This window comes from Haliotis cracherodii, unplaced genomic scaffold (genome assembly GCF_022045235.1).
Source record: "Haliotis cracherodii isolate W230 unplaced genomic scaffold, xgHalCrac1.p SCAF_2, whole genome shotgun sequence".
NCBI classification, from domain to species: domain Eukaryota; kingdom Metazoa; phylum Mollusca; class Gastropoda; order Lepetellida; family Haliotidae; genus Haliotis; species Haliotis cracherodii.
In genome coordinates, this window is record NW_027266275.1 from 22,102,143 (window position 1) to 22,127,402 (window position 25,260).

The window sequence follows — 25,260 nt, forward strand, 5'->3', positions numbered from 1 at the left end:
TTGAAAATACGAAAAGAAGGATTCATTTTTTAAAATACGAAAGGAATGATATATATGTTTTTAAAATACGAAAGAAATGATTTATTTTTTAAAATACGAAAGAAAGGATTTATTTTTAAAATGTAATGCGATGATCCACTGCTGGTAGGTTCGAATCCCGAATTCGTCCCGGTTAAGATCCGTGGGCTGTCACCACCATGCCCATTCTCGTACGCTCAACCAAAAGGGAAAATACACATGTGGAAGTGGGGATTCCTCATAGATAGAACTAACACGCCGTCATGTGGCTGAAGTATAACACCTCTAAAATATCCAATTCCAGTCATTCGGGACAATTCTGCTAAACATAATTTGCTTCAAGAGGAGAACAGATGTATTGGTCTAATATTGCTTTGGCAATATTTTTTACATATCGATCTTGCGTGTCATGAGACGTATAAAACGAGGGTCGTGGCTGAATTGTATTGTCTTTATTGCACATCAAAAGGGTAACCCAGAGTATTCAATGAACTTACCGAAACATCCGAACTCCATAACAATGTCTGAATGGGAAATAAACCAAACATTCATTGCTATGCATGCAATAACGCCTAGCTTTGAAACCACAGTGGTAGGGATCGGTGAGAGGCGGAAAGGGCCTTGATAGTGTCAGTGTGAAATATCTCATCACTTGGGGGGCAGAACACACAGAAGGTCCACAACAAATTGACTATCTGTCCACTTACAGTCTGTAGTGTCGAGTGTAGTGTCTTTCTCGCTCTTTCAAATGATACCATCCACAGAAAATGAACTCTTGAAAACGTCAAAATGTCTTTCGCTGATATCTGCATCTTATCATTATTGCTACAGATTGTTTTTTATATAAATAAATTAAATTTGGAGTGGAGTGAGAGAGAGGGAGAAAGAGAGAAAGAGAGCAGAAATGATGGCAATAATTATAGGTAAATAATAATTATGTAATGATGAATTACAGAGTTACTTAATAATTAAAAAAACTGAAAATGAACATACAAATGTTAAATAAATAAAGAATTAGATATATCAAGTACAAATCATACGGAAAAAAGACATAAAAGCGACAAAAACGCTCTCCACGTCTGTTGCGTTGTCGTTTTCAGTTGAAACAAATTTACAACTGTTTACTTGTTAACTGAAATAATTTCCCTTCCCCCGAAAGACGGTTTTTCCTCCGTCTACCCCTTCATGTTAATATCGCCTCCTTTTGACATAAATTGATTAGGCTGCGGGACACGGCAGATTTAGGTTATTTTGCGTCTAATACAACAAAACGTAATGACAAGTCTGTCAGAAAAGGATCTGACACAGCTACATGATTTGCCAAAAGGCCATCGTTGCTCCTCCATCGCCTTTCAAATCCTATCATCCAATGCAAACGGCAGTTCAAAATGCCCTTAATGAATACTAGTGCCTATTTATCCACGCATGTTTGTTTAACTACGCTCCTCTCCAAACCGGAAATGGAATGACGGGATACCGGAAGTTCTTCTGGTAAAGAAAAAACTGGCACAGGATCCGAACTCGGCACTGTGGCTGTCCGAATAAGGGCTTGATGAACGATATTTGTTTTCTAGGCAGCTTCCCCTCCAGTCTAGAGTTTGAATAAGGGAAATCAATGCCAACATAGCCATCGTGGAAACCTTTCCAATACGACTTGGAGAGTCTATTGATTGTGAAGTGGGGGAAATATGACGAATCAGTTCATCGCTTTGTGTGGATGCTTTCAGGGAAAATCATTTAAACAATCGAAAATTTCGAGATGGATACCATGTGTATCTCCCTTGAGTTCATTTACTCTTTGTCATGTGGGACTAGCATGACAAGTCAATCGGTAAATCAATTCATATTGCCATTTTCTGCGCCAATAAATTCCAACTTCCATTGTCTATCATTTTGTGTTTTTACATGTTCCACTCCATGTAACCAATTAGTTCCGACTTTCTACTTAATATACGTTCAATGGTATAGTTCTCTGCTAGTAGATTGGATGGTCAAAACTGACACAGATGATTAAGCAAATAGCACAGAACCATTTTCCGGGATTTGAACAATTTAATACCTACTTCAGGAAGTAATCAATATTGAAATTACGTTAAGTGAAGAAGAAGTGGCATATTTGTCCCCAATTTATATGCTGAACACGTGTTTTATCGGGCGATTTCTTCTCGTTATGCTTGTATATTTGACATAGAAGCTCCCGTCCCTGAGGTAATACGTAATGTCGCCATTTCTATCCATTACTGCTGGTACTACTGCTGCTATTACTTGTACTATGGCTACTACCACTCGGACTGCTGGCGTCCAAGCAACCATATGCCCTTGAGTTCACGGCATTTGCATGGGCATCCTGGTTCTCGCCAGAATCAGAACATAAATGGTCATTATTTTGCACGTAACTGTTCCCTACAGTTTACAACTGCTATAAAATTTGATCAATTGACTGTGAAAAACCGCGAGCTGAACATGTAAATATAGGCCACGTCACTTCAAAGTGATATTCATGTTAAGTGGTATTCGCTTCACTTCCGCCATACAAAACAATCTACAAATACAATTTACCCGTTTGGTTGATAAGGCTGTGCAAATGACATACCGATGAACTAATTCTTACGGGGAGCATGCGACGTTTTCTCTTATGTATTATGTGATAATCGACTTCTTCTCTAATGTATTATATGATAATCGACGTTTTCTCAGATGTATTATATGGTAATCGACGTTTTCTCTGATGTATCATATGGTAATCGACGTTTTCTCTGATGTATTATATGGTAATCGACGTCTTCTCTGATGTATTATATGATAATCGGCGTTTTCTCTGATGTATTATATGATAATCGGCGTTTTCTCTGATGTATTATATGATAATCAGTTTCCTGAATCCACGTATGCTGCGTATGCGGTGTTAAGCCAAACTGAGTCGACAAGATTATTTCAGACAAACTTCTATCTTCAATTGACTACAATATGATGCAACTCAAGCAATGTACAGTTTGAAGTGTGTTATCAGCATTCTGGGCGAAAGGAAGGTGGTGTGTAGAGAGTTGCGTGATGAATGTGACATTTTGCTGAAGAGGTGTTCCGTTGTCGTCAACGTCTCAAACTTGCCTACAAGTGGACACTACGCTTGGAGCTTTGACGTTTAATCAAACAGTCTCAATCAACTGACGTCGTCATTATCGTAATCTCATAAATCGGGTAAGACTGTGCGAGTTCAGAACCATTGCTGGCTGCCCCAAGGGCTTGAATCTTGGCCAGCGTTACGTGCAGCGTTTGAAGGCGACATCCGGGCAATTGATCAGCCAGTTCCTTCATCTCATTTTCCATGTCACAGCATCTATTTCCAGTTAGATAAATAATGCCCGTGGGAGCTACTAAACGGTAACTACTTTTTACGACACCATTTTAGAGATCAGTCAATACCGTTCGTTCTTATAATAATATTAGATTGAGATGCTGTTGTTAGACCTCTAAATTTGCAACTCCGCTTGAAAATATTGACAAATTGGAAACCTTCTTGGGATGGTCCAAAGCTGTCGATTAAAGGAAGTGTTTTAGAGGATATTCTATGCAGTTCCATTGCATGTCATCTGAGCAATATATGTCATCCATTCACTTGGGTTATTTAAATACTCAGCACTTCCTTTTTTACTTAGCAGGAGATTGTTTTCTTGTGATGGACACGGGCCATTCTTCGCTGTCTGGTTTAAGCTTCTGCAGTAGAGGACCCCTGCCGTGTCCTTAGCGCTGATTGAGATCGATGTCCACTCTGGCTGGCATCTGCTTGTGTCATAGTTCCTAATGCATATGTAATCTGGTTGATATTAATACCCTTCTCTGTTGTAATCCCGGGATTAGCAACGGCGCGTCACGTCATTGTTGAGTTCTCAGTTATGACAACAAAGGAAGCGCGCAGGGGAGTTGTTTCTCGGGATATCTTTCCCAATTACGTCAGACGTGACACTTCCTGGATGTCCGTCGTTTAATCTAATATGGTCAGAGTTGTTTGAAAGACAGCACCAAGAATATCATGGACTTCACGAGGCAATTTTGGACCTTTTGACAAACACGTTAGAGCAGAGCGGGAATTGTGATAGGAAACTTGTTGATCACTTCTGGGTTAGGATTCAAATGACAAATCACCGCGTGTTCAATTATTTTAATCCTTTATTTTGCCAAGCGGATCATGTATTTTCTGGTTTATGATAGTTTTATGGAGGATGGGAGGTGCTCGTCTTCTGCTAACTGGCAGTCATAGCAAAGTTGATTCAGGCAAATTTTATATATCCCTTTGACCCTAATGACACAGCATCAGTGTATCCAAATCATCGCACTAAATACAGAATGGCGCTTGAAATGTATGTATGTATGTATGTATGTATGTGTGTGTGTGTATGTATGTATGTATGTATGTATGTATGTATGTATGTATGTATGTATGTATGTATGTATGTATGTATGTATGTATGTATGTATGTATGTATGTATGTATGTATGTATGTATGAAGGCGACATCATGAGCATCGATCCACGCCCTTGGGATACGATGACATGCATCAACCAAGTCAGCGAGCCTGACCACCCGATCCCGTTAGTTGCCTCTCACGACAAGCATTGTCGCCTTTTACGGCAAGTAAGGGTTGCTGGAGACCTATTCTACCCCGGATCACCACGGGGCTCATGCAGTGTGGATGTTTGTGGCTTGCAGGATGGATGTTTGTTGATGTTTTCCTGGCATTGTGGATGCCTGATATGCGTGATGCAATATGGATGTGTGAATGTCGAACGGACCATACATACAATTTCGGATTTTTAGATAGATGTCATATCTACATTGCAACTAAAACCAGTTTTCTATATTGGGCGGTCAGGAAGCCTTGTGGTTAAAGCGTTCGCTAGTACGCCGAAAACCCGGGTTCGATTCCCTGCAATGGAGTAATGAAGGAGGTCCATTTCTGTTGTCCCTTATCGTGATATTTCTGGAATATTGCTAAAAGCGGCGTAAAACCATACTCACTCACTCCTCCTACATAAGTGGCGTGTTGTATGGATACGAGAAGAAACCGTAACATATTATTGATAGATATATGTGACTTCATACACTTTGGTATTCTTCATTCAAATTCAATCAACCACATGCACGTTGTATCTCCAACAAATCTTCCCAACGAGCCTCACATCACGACTATCCCAGAAAATTATATGTCATGACACCTCGCTAGTTAATAAACCATTAACTTTAAATTTAGATGCCGTAATTACACATGGAGATTCGGTATACGGTTCTTCTCCCGAAATAACCATTTGAAACCTCTTCCAACGTCTCAATGTCCCATGCCTAAAGGCCATGCTTTGACGGTTACAGCTTATTTGTCGACAGATATTCCAGTGCTCGAAGGGGGAGAGGGGCGTAATAAGATCGAAAATAACACCAACACACCGTGCTTGGAAACAACATGCAAATATCCAGTTACAACTGAGGTTGTGCTGCAGGTTTCTTCTGGAGCCGAATTAGTCGTCAGGAAAATGTTATGTCTGCATGTAAAATGAGCCTATGACGTCATGGGAGCGTTCAGCCAATAAGCAGTCTCCATTGTGTCAACAGCACTGATACACTGTGGTGACACCGGTGTGTGCGTGATTGGCTGGATGGACTGTACGAATGAGAGAAAAACAAATAGTCTGTTTATAGAACATGCTCACTAGAATGTTTGATAAAAAGGAAAAACATCGCATCAAAAGAAATAAATTTAATTAACAAATTGTATTTCCAGTGCCCATAGAGATCATATCCTAAGTTGGGTGCTATTTCGGATCATGTTTGAGTGGAAAACTGATTTATTAATCAATTCTATTGGCACTAAGTTTCATATTCGCAACATTTATTTATCTTTACTCGGTGTAACATAGGCACGGACAACATAATCAGTTGGATATTATGATTAAAAAGACAGCCAAAATTGACTCTCAATATGAGCGAGTGAATTCAAGTTTTACGCCGCCTTTCGCACATCGCGACTGAGAAGATCATGAATGGGCTTTCATTCAGTTTGTTCTGGATTTCATTCAGGATTTCAGTGTGTCAAGACAGTGTTGTTACCCTTAAGGCCACTCTTCGTTCCTTGGTCATTAGAGTGCAAATGATATAAGTTTTCTGTGATTTTGTTAATTTATTTTGCTCTTTTGGGGGGATGGGATTGGGGAATAAGATTCCACTCTTTACGAACAAGGTCAGTGACATTCGGCGTTGTTCCTGACAAGAATGGGTTGGTTTGTCTTAGTTCGTGTCGACTCCAAAAAATTATGTTTGTTTGTTGTTTAAAGCCACACCCGGCTATATGACGGCGGTCTGTAAATAATCAAGTCTGGACCAGACAATTTAGTGATCGACATCATGTGCATCGATCCACACAAATGGGATACGATGACATGCATCAACCAAGTCAGCGAGCCTGACCCCGCGATCCCGCTAGTCGCCTCTGAAGACCTATCCTGACCCGGATGTTCACAGGTCAACTACAAAAGAAATGTCTGGGCCGAGACATTAAAACTTCTACCTGCTGTTGTTGCAAAACGAACATAATTCTGACAGTAGAATCCCTTCTCTTGTTCACACAAGATGTAATTCAAAATTAACATATCGTTTTTAGTTTCAACAAGATAAGTAAATGCGCTATCATATGAATGTATTTCTGATTCATCACTTGATTGTCTGGTTTGTCAACAGGCCGCCATCGCTGGTATATCTACTTGGCAGCCGGATAGCTGATAATGATGGTCCCATAAATTATGTGTGAATGCCCCGAAAATGTAACGTCAGTCTTGTTGAACTGATCATGTATTATGTAAACTTATCACCGTCCTCGATCCTTGGGATTATTTCTATAATGGTCTCAACAATAATTGGACTGTTTTGCGAGACATTTTTATGATTAAACATAAAGAAAAAATATTTTTGATAAATTACTTTTGACTATGTCTACAAACATCACCGACTTCACGAATCAAATGTGCCAAGCCAACGATAATAAGTAACTGATCGATTGCGATGAGAAAAACATCTGCGGGGGTAGAACCGGCGTGCGGAGAATAGATATTTTTCTTCCAAGCGCCTTCAAAATACTGGAATTCTTGGAAAATATTTATGCGAGCCATATTATATTAAAAACTAAAATAATTCGACCGAGAATTAAACCGAGACGCATCATTTCAAGAATGTTATTCCGTGTACACTACAATGTGTTATACCCTGAGCCTATTTGCCATGTACATTCTTGCTGACAACTGATATCCTTTAACACAGGTTTGGATCCTAACTTTGTCAGACAAGTGTAATACACCGTGTATAATACAAATTGTCATGCTTCCTGCGACTATTACCATTATGGTGCCCCCTCCCATATAATCACAGTAGTTATTTTAGTTGTCCCACAATGTACCAGTCATTATATTGTCATGTATTGGAATTTGCAGAATTTCTGCCAGAAACGGGAGCTACTCCCACCAGACCAAACTACAGGACTATACACTCTCAAAGTTTATGATTTGTTATGCGACAGACAAGCTGGTTCTGTCTTTATATGTATAAAATAGCGACTGTGAGAGGCATATTTTTATGTATAATAATCGTAACATGTACTTCTGTAGCTTACTGCAACCCAGCAGCAGACATTTCTGACAGCATCAATACTTTAATACCTGGTATGTATTGTGTATTGTATCCAAAGGATGAATATATTGTAAATTCAGATTATATTTTGATTTATTCCCTTACGGTTGACAAGCCGGCTGTATTGACTGTGAGATTGGCTGCGCAATATGGTCAACAATTTCTAATTCTTGAACGTGTACGACTTCCACGATATCAAAATGATCTAGTTTGCATACAGATATGCAATCATGGTCATTTTGATATGCGTTTTGAGTTTTCAATATTCCTCTCGAATTTTTATCTTGTAGAACTTAATATAAAACGTCAGCGCCGGATAATATTCAGTCTTGATTAACTGCCAAACTACCATTGCGCGTAAAAGGCCAAATATCGGTGAAAATGATATGAATGGATCACTAAGAATCAGTGATGACACCTGGTATTCGTGAAGAGATTAAGAATTTATATATTCAAAAAATCTCAGGTAATTTAGTTCGAATAATTTCTTTGTAATTTCTGCAGATATTAATCCGATACTGTGTTGGGGATGTGGCAATGAAGGGATTCAGGATTTTCTATTTGTGTCTCTGGGTTCCAGGGAAATTTAAAGATTCCAGGTTATGACATGTAATGCCGAGGTTTGTGCGGGGAAAGCAGGTCGCCTAATAGGGCGGTCCTGGCAGAGATGTCTGATAGAATTGATACATTGAAACATAATTAAAAAATAGTCCCTGCCTGTCTGTAATAGGAATGTGCAGCGCAAATATAGACCTGACTCAGTCTATGACAGAAGAGCGCCCCTGAACTATTGGTAGTGGTCTCGATAGGCAACAAGACCTCGCTCTGCAGGGTTGGAGAAATATGTGTAAACAAACGGACGTGCAATTCAGCAAATGAGGACAGTTGAAATCAAATATTGAATTTAGAAACTTTATTGACAAAGTTTTCCTCCATTAGAAAATAATAGTTGTAGTGGTAGTGGTAGTAGTGGTCCCCTTTTAAAACGCATTACTTCATACAATGTGTATGTTCAAAGCGCTGCATTACCATTACTCCAGTCAATGGATCAGTGTGCACTCGATTTTTTTATTCTCAGCTCCCTTGGGAGTATACACATATATCGAAGACTATCTAAGTGCGAGTATGATCCGCGTGCGTCTGTAACATTTCACACGCTATTACCCTCACAACATATAAGTGCACTTATAAAATTATCAAACCACTACTACTTACATGGCCCAACTTGACCCAAAGTATGTTTGAACAATTAAGATCCAAAACTGTCAATATTATCCAACACAGCACACCTATGAGCAGCGACAAAGCACCAACAACTGTAGATCCATTACGTTGTTCTGTAATGGGAACAAAAACAAAGAGAGAAAGACCCAAAATGCACTGAATACACAAAATGTGATAACAAAATCGTTCAACGTGAGATTTCACAGCTGAACAAAGTTGACTAGGATAACACGGAGTTTTTAGCTGGCTGAGCTGTCTATAGAAACAGCAAAGGAACATGATGTTCATCACAAAGAACGCATTAGCCCAGCGCTCCCCAACGTGCGTGAATAAACAGCACGCTTAACTCGAACTAGGCAATACGGGTAATTCGATTCCTTTTTTTTTGGCGAAAGTCGATATTCCATTTTCACCAAAAGTGAATAAAACACGGCAAATCCGAGTTCAACGTAACGGCATTTAGGAGAAGCATTGTCTCCATGTATCCCCGTAGGTCTCCGTTGAGGTTTGTCTTCTTCTCAAATGGACTGCTTTCCCCACACTGGTCAGATATTGTGGTCGCTCCAGGCCACCTGCAAGAACATTATGTCATTGCTTGTGAAGTGTTTCCCTGTTTGGTCACATCGGGAATTTCCCCTTGGTGTAGTGTGTCTCTTTTGAGATGAGGCTCTAAACGAGGGAGGCTATTGATGGCAACGTATTACATAATAAACTCAATTATTGTTATTTCTTTCAGTACATATTCATACATGAAGTGGTCACACGACACTACTAAAATCATGTCATTAGAAATGTTCGACTTCTTGGCGTGATATTTCCTTTGGAATGGCGTTGGGTGTCGTTAAAGATATTTCTCTCCGCACACTGTGACACTTCTTTCGGGTTAGCACACGAACTCTAGAGAGTTGAACATCATGCAAACATGTTTTTCTTTCTCTTTGATTTGTTTCTGTGGTTTCACATGGATCATGTGTCTATTACATTGTTTGTTAGCTTTAATGAAAACTCACATTTTGAGAGTTGATGAAGTCCTCGATGTCGGTGTACCAGAGCGACATCCTTCAGGCCGGGGCTCCATTAGGTTCCTTGTTTGTTAACCTTAACGTTCTCTCCTCCTACACTGAGGCTGAATTTTGGTTAGATCATTTCACTGATAAAGTGACGTGCATGTACTAGTCCGGGCTAATGCCGGTTTTGTAATGCTAGCCAAGTTTCACATGCCGACCAGTCTTTGTTTTGTCCCCTTAATGCCAGACAGTGTAACAACAATTAGCATCTTTTAACGTCTTTTGTTATGACGCGGACATGAAGGGCTCTCTATCGAGGCTGTATATTGTAGGGCAAACCTAGGAACAAATGAAACCGTACGATATGTGAACTGAAGAACTGTAACCTGTGGAGGTGAGACGCATGGGGAAGATCTACAAAGCGTTCGTAGCGCTACGACCATCACAACTGTTTTGTATAGCAGAGACTTACGGTACACACGCTTTGTGGATCCGATCCCCGGGAAATAAGTAACTGTACTGTGTCTTTTTCCTGTGAATACTTGCCTCGCCTTTGCATGTGTTTGTAACCGTAGCCACCGGTGGGGCAGGATACGTTCTCCTTTTCGCAAACACCTGGTATCATCACTATTCGATAGTGATTCATAAACACATGCTCATTTTATAGTCGGAGTCGTACAATCGGCAGTTGGCAGGCATTTCTTAAGAATATGGAAAGGGTTTTGTCGCTTTTAGTTTCCCCAATGTTTACCAATATCGCAGCATCATAACGGCGGGTACACTAAGACATGGCTTGTCACATTGTACGTATGTGAATCATCTTACAGCATGACAAGCCGGATCTTACACCATTAAACCGTTCGGTTAGAAGAAGTGAGAAGAATCTTTGGATTTTGAAAATTCATTTTGAAATATGCTTCAGATTTATGACCGATATCGGCTCTTGATCAGTAACCAGTAGGAGTACCACTCCAAATTATTTGTGACATATTCTTTTCAAGGTTGCTGCACGTTCTATTAGACAACGTCTCATATCAGACAATGTGCCAAGTGCTTTTCAAACATTCACTACCACTGATTCAGCAAGCATTGTTTGAATGTTTTATAGATATCACTATCACTGATTCTGAAATCTCATAGATGTAGGCATCATACGCTCACAAAAATATGAATGACTTGTCATGATGGCTTTTTGGGGAAGTGCCCCCTGAATAATAATTCCACGCTTCTTTGACGTTTATGAAAGTAGAACCATTTTATCGTTTTCCTTTTTGTTTGGGTATGCAGTAACATTGAGCAGGGAGCTGGACCACTTCTTTTTATTCTTCAGTGCCTTCACATCAATATGAAATATAGAACAGTAAATAAAGCTTATACTGCAACCCTGTGAAATCAGTTGCTCCTCAGCTATAAGCATATTGAACCACATCAATATGTCTCCTGCACTGTCTACACATAGTAGTCATATTACTTCACCAATCTGATGAAAGCCTCCGGCTGATTTTATATTCATTTTACGGCCATAATCCACTCACTGGCTCTCGGCTTGGCACGGGCAATGCTTATAACAGGAAAGCTTCCTCTGCGAACAATCTATTTCAAACGTTGTAAATTGCACGAGCATCTATAAATTGCAGTACTCATTAGGGGTAAACTATGAGTAGAGCTACAATATTGGTAAATGAATGTGACATTAGGAAGGAATGTGTGAAGACGGCTACATGTCTCAGTGTAGCGTCCAGGACGTTTGAGCAGGAAGGAGGAGCCGACGTGAAGAGGGGTTCTTGGGATGGTGGTGGAGTATTTGCTGAAGCACGATGGCATTGAGTGAGTGAGTTTGGGTAATGCCACTTTGAACAGGATTTCAGTTACATGACGGCGTGCGTGCTTAACGTGGGCTGGAAGACTAAAGGGACGCAGGTAGAAGACGTTTACCACTTTTATGAAACCCAAGAGCATGGGTATGGGACTGACAGACCGATAATGAGGATTAATCTGGGATTCGAACTCAAGAGGTTTGGACTCTTGCAGAACTAAAGGACGTTACTATCCGCATGGAAATGCAACGCCACGGTCGACAAAGCCACTTGTGTCCCTGGAAACGTAAGAAATACTTTAATAAAAGCCATGAACACCAAGATTAGAAATTGTGATGGAACATATGATGGAGGAATAGTTGGAAGCTGAAACGATCTGAAGGCAATGCTGGAGAAGTTGCTGAAACCGGGATGCTGAACAGACAGGAAGGAGGCTGAAGTGCTACACAGGAACAATTTGATGAGATCAATATTAGATCGGAGATAGTGCTGAAAGAATCACAGGAATGCCAAGAGAAGACGGATGAGGGGATGAAATGACGATAGTGACATGCTGTACAGCGATGTTCTGAGTTTAGGATGTCCCTGATAGAACGCGCCTGTTAATCTGAATCTTGTTAATCCAGATGGCTGCATTTGGAATGAAATTATTAACGCAGTTCAGTTCTTTATCATTTTTTTATGTTGGGTTCAATTATTAAAATTTGCTTTTGTCGGTCATGATTTATGGTTAGAGATTGAAAAAATTGGAATTACTTGAAGACCTCATATTATTACAGAACGTACGTTGACAAGAACATTCCAATACAATTATCAGACGTATTCACCCTTGTAGCTCCAAGTTGCCGGTTGTGCATATGCAGCTCTTCTGGGTGGCAATGTGTCGTGTTTGCCTGTCTCGAAATAAGCTGTATTAATCGCAAGGAGCATATGTCAACAGTTTTCAACTGACGTAGGGAAATACAGTTTTACGTCCCTTTCAGAGCAGTTATAACCATATCATGTGGGTGAATAGGTTGATAAGCAAACGGGGGGCAGATGAAGACGATTCTTCAAGAAAGAGGGAAGACGCGGTCTTATGGTGCCTACATGGATAACGGCAGAAGGAATGCGTTATTTGTTGCTGGCTGTTGGTCACTGATAGCTGAGACCGTCACGACGTTGATGCAGAGTGAGTCTGTGATGAGGAAGAGATGATGGGCGGAGTAAGGAGACCAGGGGGAGCATGGGGAACAAGGTCCCGATCAATCTAAGTCTTTGTTCAGTCGACCATGCATGCACAAAGATATTTGCCAGCTTCAGAGATCAATCGATGGAATCGATAGGCACCACTGAGAGCCTTTCGGTATATATGCACAGCTCAATATCAGTTGTTTCTCTGTAAATCTTTGAACCATAAAACGATATGTTGTTATAATTGAAGCCGTTTTTAGTCAGCTACTTGATACAGGACACAATATGCCAGTATATTAGAAATATAGGCGCTGGCGTATTGACTTTGTTCTGTTTGGCATAGGAACAGACATGCTACCAGTTCTGTCACAATTTAAGAGGATCTTGTAATGATAACCTTTATGAAATTATATTTGGTAAAGTTTACAAAATATGACAGTTGTTTCATTTGATAATGTTCTAGCTGGAGTCGATGAGATTTATTCGGTGGCATCATGATCCCATTCTTCGACTTCCCTTTAAAGTACGTCATATGGTAAACATCAGAAGCATCACAGAGACGTTAGTATAGTGTTAACAGTTGAATATTTGTTGTGTACCTACGAATCTGAAAAAAAACCCAGGACATACTGTTATATAACTAGTTGATTGGCATCCTTAACATATTGTAACATAACTGTTTGAGTGGCATTCTAAACATTGTAACATAACTGTTTGATTAACATCCTAAACATATTGTAATACAATTATTTGATGGGAATTCTAAACTTATTGTAATAAAATTATTTGATGGGAATTCTAAACATATTGTGACATAACTGTTTGTTTGACTTCCTAAACATATTGTAACACATCTGTTTGATTAACATCCTAAACATATTGTAATAAACTATTTAATGGGAATGAAAAAAACACAGGAAATGTGTGGATGCAGGGACATATTGTGATATAACTGTTTGATTGGCATCCTTAACATTTTGTAATAAAATTATTTGATGGGAATTCTAAACATATTGTAATATAACTGTTTGAATGGCATCCTAAACATATTGTAATAAAATTATTTGATTGTCATTCTAAACATATTCTTATATAACTGTTTGAATGGCATCCTAAACATATTGTAGTACAATTATTTGATGGGAATTCTAAACATATTGTAATATAACTGTTTGAATGGCACACTAAACGTATTGTAATATAACTGTTTGATTGGCATCTTAACATATTATAATAAAATTATTTGATGGGAATTCTAAACATATTTTAATATAACTGTTTGATGGAAATTCTTAACATCCTGTTTTTACACACACACACACACACACACACACACACACACACACACACACACACACACATTGTAATATATCTGCAAGCTTCGTTACCTGAAGATACAAGACTACAATCATGCAACAAATAAAAATATGTGTTCTCATAGACTAGCACATTTTCCAATGTCTAGTATAAACGAAAACACCGGTATTCCGTCACAGTTTACGGCTTGTATAAATCAGGTGAAATAACGTAAACATGGTTCCTCACAGTGGTACGCTTGTCTCCTACTGTTACACTACACCCTCTTAGTGTAGCATAGTTAGGTATAGCATTTTATAGTCACGATATGGCTGAAATAATGCCGATGTGACTTTAAATAAGTAACTCACTCACAAGTGTAGCACCATGATCGCTTCGTGACGGACCCATCACAGGCAGTAGGGCGGAGTTGGTACCAAAGAGATCGGGACATCTTAAAAACCTCGTCTACACTATACACGTCCAGAGAACAGTTCCCAAAGATTGTTTCTTAGAAAGGCGGTGGGGATTGATTCTGGTATGTGGTCCAAATTTCCTTTTCTTTTAATGACTTTCTTCCGATCAATTTCCCTTTATTACTTCCAAATATGAGATTGTCAGCAATGCTTTCACCAGAGCATTTCCTTTACTAGCATCGCGACCAATGGAGTAGCCAGTACTCTTCAATAGTGAGCGATCATAGGTCTGTATTTACTTTACGCTGAGATCAATCCCTTCTCGCGGGCCGTGACATCCATGTTACGCACAACTTCATGTTTCGTACTGGCAATTGCCGAGATTACAAGTAATCCCTACCCTCATACAAACTAAAAACCGTTACATTCATGTAAGTGACAAAGGGTAATATTATTTTCTGATATTTGACTCAAATTGGGTTTCGGTGCCTGATTATAGCTTCATGCGTTCTCAAATGAATTGGATTCCTGACATTTGGTCTGGGGATACTTTAATTTTTTTTTGCAACATGCCCCCAATTACGTGGGTGCAGCTGAGGTAAAAGCCATTGTTGCGTTATATTTTTTCTAGATTCCTACTGCTATTTGGCCGGGACAAAAAGTCTTTGTTCATCTGGCTTCAACATACCATTTTTACAAGGTATTGTTAACGTCCAAGAGTAAGGCCTCCTGGAGTGACGACGGATTTTATTCGGTATTGATTGCGTTTTATGTTCGTAAAACGCGCTGAAGTAAGTGGCCATGCAATTTTTAAAAAATGAAAACTATTGATAATCTATATGTATTCAATATTCGCTTAAAAGAATGTAGTCCCACTTCATGTGGGTATATGGGATTGCTTAAAAAATGAATCCATTTACCGGAACGAAACTGTGGAACGAGCTGTAGTAAATTGTTCAGGATATATTTTCCAATTACAGATTCAGCGCTGTTACATTTTCCTTTAGGTTCTTTTCAATTTAGTTTTTGAACCATACAATGAGAAAACATGAAAAGTATTTTACCTCGTTTCTATAAGTACTGACTATATATGTAGCTAGGATATGAGGAGAGACGGGTAGCCCAGTTGTGAAAGCATCGAACGCCCAGGTTCTATTCCTTACATGGCAATATACTCCATTATACAATTTTCACCACTGTAAATTTGTAACTTCGTGCCTAACAAGCGCTAAAGATACAACCTCACGCTAGGAATGTATTAATGCCATTGTCTTAATATGGGACCCTTGTCAATGAGAATCTTGTTATTCTGGATAATTGCATTTGGATTGGTATGTTCAATCTTCATCAATTTTGTAATGTGATCTGTTTTAGTTCGAACGACCCCAGACGAAAAGCCATTGTTTCTTAAACAAATATTTTTGACCCCTTCTGTTCAGTCTGTCACGACAAATTGTAGTCTATGGTTGTAACCCAGACAAGATATCTTTCTTTAGCACTCTGTACCATACCACGTTGAAAATATCACATCGTATGTTTTTTTACTCAGAATCTTACTACATAATATCCTAAATCAAAAGCGTTTTTGAATCGACCAGTAAATGGTCTGTCATTATGCATTTACCCTTGAAAAAAGTTACGTGTTTCATCTATTTATGTCTCGGGCAGGACACATCAGGGACCAAAGTGCTTCTTAGTACAATCCACAGAGTACTGCCCACTTCTGCATTTAACCTTTGTAATATGTCATACCAAATGGATGCAAAAGCCATTGAGTACAGCCTAGGAGGCGTCAGTATGAGGTCGACAGTTTGATATGTTATTCTCTGGTTGTGAGGATAAAACAATATGGTAACACTGATACCAGGCTCCGGCTTTGATGTGTAATTGAAGCCTCTGCTTGATAAAGGCGTAATGCGAAACAGCGCATCTCCCAGGACCAAATGTGGAGTCAGATGTATTTGTGAGAAAGGAAAATGTGTGTGTAACCGCACGGAAGTACTTTATTCAAAGCGCTGGCGGTACATAATATGGGGACTTCTTTCCAAGAGGTTTCTGATTTGTTAAACCATTATCAGGACGTCACGCTGTTGTTGTTCAAGTTGATTCTGAACCAGGACTTTAATGGCCATTCTAAAGGTCCATTTTAGACAAGTAAAACGTTAGGTCATTTTGCAAATTTATTGAGAAAACATATCAACAATAACGAGGTATAGTTCGTCTCGATGATTCTACCTCTGGAATCAACATTGTACAGTTATTTCTCCAGTATGTGTTTACTTTCAATGTAACAAGTATAACTTGCCTTGGATTTGGAAAAAAATAATCTGTTCCCGAAAATTCCGGAAACATAATTTGTCCTCAGAATTAGAAAAAAGTATCGTTCTACGTGTAAACTGGGTGTCCTGAAAATAATGTGTTGTGGGTAAAAGATGTATCTCACCCTTTCAAAGGAAAAACACATCGTATGTCTCAAAGCGCTGCCTGGAAATATAATTCTGACAAACAACAGTATCACTGAATCGCAATACATTTTGTGATAAAAGAAACAAAACTGTTATCATTCAATCAGTTCTTAATTGAAAATCTTTTTTGAAATGACATGTTTGTAGTCTCTGTAATAGACACTGACAGGCTCATCAGTCTCTCTCCTCCAGTGCGTTAAGAAGCTATCCATAGTCATTTGATGACGACAGCGGTAGATTGATACATCGCTGGAGAGCCCAGATGCTAGTGATGTAACGTCAACCAGTTGAGACTGTGTGCTCCAAGTGTTCTATCATAAACACGCTGTGTCATCTTAGGTGCATTCAAGAAGACAAGGATGCACCGGGTTGTACACACTCATTAATCATGTACAAATGTTAAGCTTGTATTGATGCCTTGGTGACTGTCATATTTGCACTGCTGCCTCGGTGGCTCTATGGTTTGTATTGCTGCTTTGGTGGATTTGTTGTTTGTGCTGGTGCCTTGGAGGCTGTGTTTGTATTCTTACCTTGTTTGGTGATATAGTTGCATTGCTGCCTTGTTGGGTGATATAGTTGCATTGCTGCCTTGTTGACTGATATATTTGCATTGCTGCCTTGGTGGGTGTCTCGTTTGTGTTGGTGCCTTGGTGGCTGTGTTGTTTGCTTTGCTTCCTTGTTGACTGATATATTTGCATTGCTGCCTTGGTGGCTGTGTTGTTTGCATTGCTTCCTTGTTGACTGATATATTTACATTGCTGCCTTGTTGACTGATATATCTGCATTGATGCCTTGGTGGTTGTCTTGTTTGTGTTGGTGCCTTTGTGACTGTGTTGTTTTCACTGCTGCCTTGTTGGCTGATATATTTGCATTGATGCCTTAGTGGGTGTCTTTTTTGTGTTGGTGCCTTGGTGGCTGTGTTGTTTGCATTGCTTTCTTGTTGACTGATATATTTACATTGCTGCCTTGTTGACTGATATATTTGCATTGCTGCCTTGGTGACTGTGTTGTTGCCATTGTTGAGTTGGTGGCTGTGTTGTTGCCTTGGTGGTTGCCTTATTTGTGTTGGTGCCCTGGTGGCTCTGTTGTATGCATGGCTGCCTTGGTAACTGATATATTTGCATTTCTGCTTTGTTTCGATCAACTCGTTCATCAGGATGCTCTCTATTTGGATTAATACTGAGATATACATACAAATGATTGATGGATGTAGATATATTGGCAGGAATCTGGTAGATAAGAAATGCAAGCAACATTTCGAGGTGATATGTCCCGGCTACTTGGAACGGCGGTAGTTTAAATCAACGCAGTGGATCCATTCAAGCATTCTAAAGCTTAATAATTATTTGTATCAGCTGCGTTGATCAAGATACAACCATGTTGCATCTTATGCAATAAAACTGAACGTCAAGTGTTGAAGATTTACACTTTATATATAAGACCTCGCGATCGTTTGATGACCTATGGGTAATGATGTAAATCTAAAATTTGGAGATATCTAAATCAGTCTTTTAAATCCATTTGGATCTCGTGCTATTTTAGACCAGCTTCGATTCATTTATATTGAAATAGTGCTCCGAGGGATGCTGATTAAATAAAATGGTTAAATCTGAGTCACTACTTTCAGGAAACTTTATTGATTTCTTTAATACTGTGTAATTTACACTCACGGTCGAGACAATATCGTATATGCTATTACAGCACTAGAACCAGTATCATATCAGTCAGACTGAGGTGTGGCTAGATACTGTTTTGTTAACAACTGTTAACAGACGTCAAACATCTTCCACTGAACTCGAATCCTGGGGAGGGATTGACACGACAGATTAAAGGGAGATTAGTGCTGTCTCGTTTGATCAATGTATACGACAACTATAAACCCATCATCACATCTCCCCTTCTCCCGAATCTCCAAAACAACACCGATTATATTTAGATTGCAGCCCCATCAACGTCGTCAATCGGGTCCTTTAGGACTCGTCATCTCTGATCCTGTTTCCAGAGCCTCTGACCAGATCAACGTGACCAATAATATGTTCTCCACGGACCAATACTCTTTGATTTCATTTCAGATGGAAGATTCTGACTGGACCATCACGTTACAGGGTCTATTGGTGACGTCGGGAGGACAAGACACTATTTGATCATGGACTGAAGTGATGTAGATTTGGCCACATCATATCCTCCATAAGATGCGGATGGTGTAGAATATACGTATTTCTTCGGCATGATTCGTGCCTTTAGACGAGATGAAGCCTTTTGTAGCGATGCGTGATGATGGAAACAGGAGGTAGCTGTCAGTAGAGAACGCCACTATGGTGCTCTTTGGGATGCTGGTGGTCGTTGTAGGTGCTGTGCAGTCTTCTGCAATGAAAGGTAAGAGGACATGCTGAGCCCCGTTTTACAAAGCGGTTGTAACGCTACGGCTGCCATAAAACTATGTAAAACTATGGGAGTTATGACAGTCGTAGTGTTACGATCACTTTGTGAAACGGGGCCATGGAACTTGTTTGAGAAATAATATCTGTTCAACCACTACTTTAAAACGAGATGTTTTTCTCGGATGTGAGGACCGAAATATATTTTTTGTTTCTGCATGGCATATTTTTGTCATGACATCCACCATGTCCAGGCAATGCAGTTATTTTCGGGAATAAATTAGTTTCTTCAGTAATCGTTCGAAGTCGTCCATTGGACACGAATAGTTACCAACGTATTTTCAGCGGGTCGACATTGAACCGTTACCTAAGGATGCCCTGTTCTGACAACGGTTTCCATATATTTAGACGACTCAGTGTTTAAGGAAGAGAATTTATGGATATCAACTTCTTTATTATAAGAAACACAACGTTTCCGAGTATATGCTTACTCCGCCATCACAAACACATGCAAAGGAAAGTCAGTTGTTCACTAAGAGAAACACAGCAACATATGGTACAAGTCAAACTAAGGAATTACATCAGACATCTTTGTCACTGATGCGTCAAATTTGGAAATGTCCTCCACATGTCTACGATAAAACGTTTAGAATAGAATAGGTAGCCTAGTGGTAAGAGTGTTCGCTCACGCCGAAAATCCAGGTTCGATTCCCTACATGCAATGTGTGAAGTCCATTTCTGGTATTCTCTGATACTGCTGCAATATTGCAATGGCAGATACTGACGCAAGGGCAAATCATCTATTCACCTGAAAACACACGGGAACATATGGTACAAATCAAAATAAAGAATCGCATCGGACACCATTTTGGTCACTGTTGTGTCAAATTCGAAAATGTCCTCCACATAGCTACCACAAAACTTTTTGAAAGCTTTTCTGAATGCCGTCATCCTGTCAAACAGCTCTTAAGCAAGAGTTGTATGACGCTCTTTGAAATAGTCGCAGAAAGGGCATGCTCGATTGTGCCTTACAAGTTGGAAAATGTAGACCCCAAAGGCTGGGGCTGCTTGAATATTGCTTGACATAAAGGGAATGTTGACATTAGGAAAGTTGAATCATCCCTCTTGTCATATAAACTAGTGGTTAGACCTTTCGTCACTCTTACGCTGTATGCATAGATCTAAATATGAAACAAATGAGGCGGTTTCTACTTCAGATGGGTAAATACGTAGATCTAAATATGAAACAATCGAGGCGGTTTCCACTTCAAATGGGTAAATACATAGATCTAAATATGAAACAATCGAGGCGGTTTCTACTTCATATGTGTAAATACATAGATCTTAATATGAAACAAACGAGGCGGTTTCTACTTCAAATGGGTAAATAAGTGGGAGGGAATTTGCTATTTGACCATTACTGAACGATATCAGATGATCCATACACCAGAAGCTTATGTTAAACTTCTTGGCCATAACACATACCTAATGCAACGACGATGCATTAACCTTAATTTACATTTCACTTTAGAAACTCTAAACTGTGAGTTATATCATGGAAAGCTGATCTTCATATTTTCTACTTTTGCTCGAAACCACAGTTGAAGTTTCTTCAAATCGTTTCCATCGATGTTATGTGTGGTTTCCACGGCAACGATATTGAAAAACACTATATGAGGTCGTTAATCAGCCATTACTGGAGATAATGTCATGATATGGGGCGTGTAGCTAGTGTGCAGTGGGGCCTAACATGCACGTTCCTTTTTAACCTTCCGAACAACCTCAGGAGATTAATAATACAGCCGGTTACATCAATGTTACATTTCCGAATCCTACTCTGTCTATGAATAACCATCATGTCTACATATGTAAGTTTCTCTCAGCAGCATCCCTAGAAGTGGATTGTCAGTAGATAGGTGCAAAGATTTCAAAGAGCATCATACTAACTTTGTTCAAAAGTTGTTTGATGAAAGTTACAACATTCAAGGCGTCAGTAAAGCTTTCAAAACGTTTCATGGTAGACATGTGGAGGACAATTCCAAATTTGACGAATCAGTGACAAATAGTATGTCCTTTGCAATTCCATATTTTAACTTGAACCATATGTACCGATGTTTTTAAGGTGAAACCTTGACTAGCCTTTGCATGTGTTTGTGATATACCACCGGTTGGTGGGATATGCTAACCTCTTCGCGAACACCTGGTATTCGATAGTGATGCATAGACACATACCTTCGATATAGTCGGAATAACACAATGGACGCTTCTATTTTTCTTAGATTTTTATATTATTTTTTATTTGTCGCTTTTATTAACAACACATGTACCACCTCCCTGGGCCCTGCAGCATAATCCAGTAAATGGTTGTTCATCCTCCTTTGATGTACCACAAATCTATCGTCCAGTGCCTAGTGTATTCTTAGCATTGAACCCACGCTGTGCACCAATCCTTAATTCAATAATGCAATCTGCATTCATAATGCAGGGACGGACTACATGCGTCGTGGTGGCTCATTACAATCCTTATCTTGTCTCGTAAAATGTTTTTTTTCTCACACGAGTATATAGAAGCACGTTCTAACTACCTAAGTCAGCCTTATCACAAACGCACGGTTCTAGAAATGGATAGCGGCAAGGGTGGCCTTCGGGCATTTAGTGATGGTACCAGGTATCCGGGAACAGGTGAGCGTATGCTGGCCCATCGGAGGCACCCGTCACAAACAAATGCAAACGGGTGGCCCAGTCGTCTAAGGCGCCGCGATTCGCTGTGCAGAGTTGCGTCCCTTGTGGGTTCGAATCCCGGTTCGCCTCGATTATGTTTCTAGGTTTGTCAGCACCATACCTGTGCTCGTGGGTTTCACCGAAATGGTAAACGAGACCTACATCACTTCGGGCTTTCCTCCTACATCAAGCTGACACGCCGTGATATAACTGGAATAATGTTAAAAGCGGCGTTAAACACAACCCACTCACTCACTCACTCACTCACTCACTCACTGAATCACAATCAAATAGTGATGATACCAAGTGTTCGCAAAAAGGTGAGCGTATCCTGCCTCTCCTGTGGCACCCGTCACAAACACATGCTTATGTCATAGTCGGAATCGTACGACAAATTCTACTTTAAGTAGAGATTTCTTTTGATTATTGAAAGGGTTTTTGTCACATTTATTAACAGTAGTTGCCCAGAAATCCCGTTTCAGACTAACGAAGGTCTGACGTTCCTTGTACAGCGTAACCTCAAGGGACATTACAATGAATTAGGATTTGTTAATCCGGGAATTTGGTTTTCCGCACGATTTCACTGGTAATCTGGAGTCAATGTGTGACGTGTTTTCTTCGTTCCAGACATCAAACCCCCCTATGACTGTCACCCGTTCTACTACACAATCCCGGAGTGTATTGACCACCCTGACGGATATGGGTGCGAGTGCGGCCCTGGGTTCCACTGGAATACATACATGTGCATGTGTGAGTACTGGCAATGCCATCTCGTTATTACGGACATGGCTAACTCGAATATCGGGTGGGACAGGGTGATTGCGTGTCATTGCACCGAGGCGGCATGGGGCGCTCATGATATCAGCCACACGAGCAGTTATTTCATAAAGGGAGAAATCTAGAATTCCAAACCAATTTCCTTGGTTTCCAAATTATGCAAAATCGAGACATTGTTCAAAATGGTGACGTTTTAAAGCTCTTATTATCTTACATTCAGAAGTATTTTAAAACTGCATTCAATTGGGCATTGCATTACTCAGCAGCTGAACCTATTCTTCATAATGGTTCTGTTATTATTGGGGGGCACGGGTGGCCCAGTCGTCTAAGGCGCCGCGATTCGCTGTGCAGAATTGCGTCCCCTGGACACGCCAGAAACCCATGAGTGTGGATTCGAATCTCGGTTCACCCCGATTAAGTTTCTAGGTTTGTCAGCACCATACCCGTGCTCGTGGGTTTCACCGAAGTGGCAAACGTCTAAGACCTGCATCACTTCGGGCTCTCTCCCACATTAAGCTGACACGCCGTGATATAACTGGAATACTGTTAAAGGCGGCGTTAAACCCAACTCACTCACTCACTCGGTTATTAATGAAATAAAAGTAATCTTTGCCGAGACACACAATTTAAAATAACTACAATAACATGAATTATTCTAAATTAGGAATTTAAACTGACAATTCCGGCCTCATGTCCAAATAAATCACTGCCATAATTTAGTAACCGTTGTGATACAGCTGTTTCATTGCTGACTGGGACATAAACAAAGTTCAATCAGCTGACATACATCCTCTTGTTAACACAACTTTTCCTTAAAGGGGATACGGTCCTTTGGAAACAATACACTATAAACCACATTTGATGGCAATACATTTCCATTACGATACCCAACCGTCTCTCCTTACACTAAAATACCATTTGCATTTCGATGGAAATCCATCTACGTGTTATATCTATTCTTTTCCTTATTAAATTGTCACGGTGAGATGTTCTTGCAGAACCTGTGTTTTATTGATAGGGAATGCAATGAATGTGTCCCCTTAACATTCTCATTACAACGTTACCGGGGTCCGTGTACACTGGTAATACATTGGCAAATGGAATACGACCCTTAAGTGCCAAACCTCTCCGGACCCAGCTTAAGTCTTCTTTGGTAAATATCTTTCAGATCTATAGGTCTACAGACAACAAAGGAATCTGACAGTGAAGAACTGCATGTCTTGGGATGCTGTAGCGCTAACAACCTACTCGCATTGTGCAATGCCCCCCTGTCACGCCTAGTAGCCTTTACTCTTGTTCAAAGGTTTCCATTCTTGCTGTGGCGGAAGCTGGGCCAGACGGCATGCATTAGGATGCTAAAATTACCACAACCCTCTACGTTTTATCAGCTATCTGTGTCGAGTGATGGGTTGAGGTTCTAAGAGGTATCGCCACCTCTTACTAACGATTTCATGTCACCCCTGTTTTTTATCGTCACCATGAGTGCACTTTCATGATTTACTCAAGTATCGTTTCGTTTTTGCAGCCTCTGCAATCGATTCCAGATTTGAATATAAGGCTCAAACCCCAGCCAGATACACCCTGCTACTTGGAAAAGCTTTTCCAAAATTAGACGATTTTACCATTGCTTTTTGGATGAACGTAAGCGACCCACTTCATCCGGGGACTATTCTGTCATACAAACATGGCAAAACGGAGAATCTTCTGCGCATGATGAGCGGTCCGACGTTGCGATTTGAAATCTGGGGTCAGCTGGAAGATACGGAGATAACGCTTCAACCACATGAGTGGTACCACATCATGTGGACCTGGACTTCAAAGAGTAGGTATTTTCAGCACATGTTAATTGAATAAGTACTTTTTTGATTGTTATAATATTACATTCACAAAGTGCGTCTGTGTCGAACCCGACAATCTAAGTCGTCACTTCAGCGCAGATCAATTTTGGTACAATATTACCGGTTGGAAACTCTTATACTCAGTGGACTTATGTGATATTTCAACTTTTAGAACAAATCCGAGGTAAAAATTAAAAGGTCGTTTTTAGTATTCCATGCAGCTATACTCAATACACAATTACAATTTGAAGCACTGAAAGACTCTGACGGGCAAAATGATATACATTTAAGAATTGGGTTTGATGAAAAGAATTGCAAACGTTAGCAAACTGGTACTAGGCCTATGAAGCCGTCGACGCACTGCACACCTAAGGACCAAAACACAACTATGATACACGTATCAAATACATCACCATCAAACATGGGTGTATACTTTATTTGCCATATCCAGTGGCGAACAA

The 25,260-nt window shown here is 40.0% G+C and overlaps 1 protein-coding gene across 2 annotated transcripts in view; it reads left to right on the forward strand.

The window, feature by feature from the left end:
* Positions 1–25,260, forward strand: part of LOC139467418 (cadherin EGF LAG seven-pass G-type receptor 1-like) — a 131,205-nt gene that overhangs the window by 29,994 nt on the left and 75,951 nt on the right. For both annotated transcript variants that reach the window (XM_071248978.1, XM_071248979.1), the window contains exons 2-4: positions 19,158–19,461; positions 22,812–22,934; positions 24,487–24,783. In XM_071248978.1, coding sequence (XP_071105079.1) covers positions 19,401–19,461; positions 22,812–22,934; positions 24,487–24,783 — 481 coding nt within the window. In that variant the 5' untranslated portion in view covers positions 19,158–19,400. The remainder of the gene's footprint in view (positions 1–19,157; positions 19,462–22,811; positions 22,935–24,486; positions 24,784–25,260) is intronic.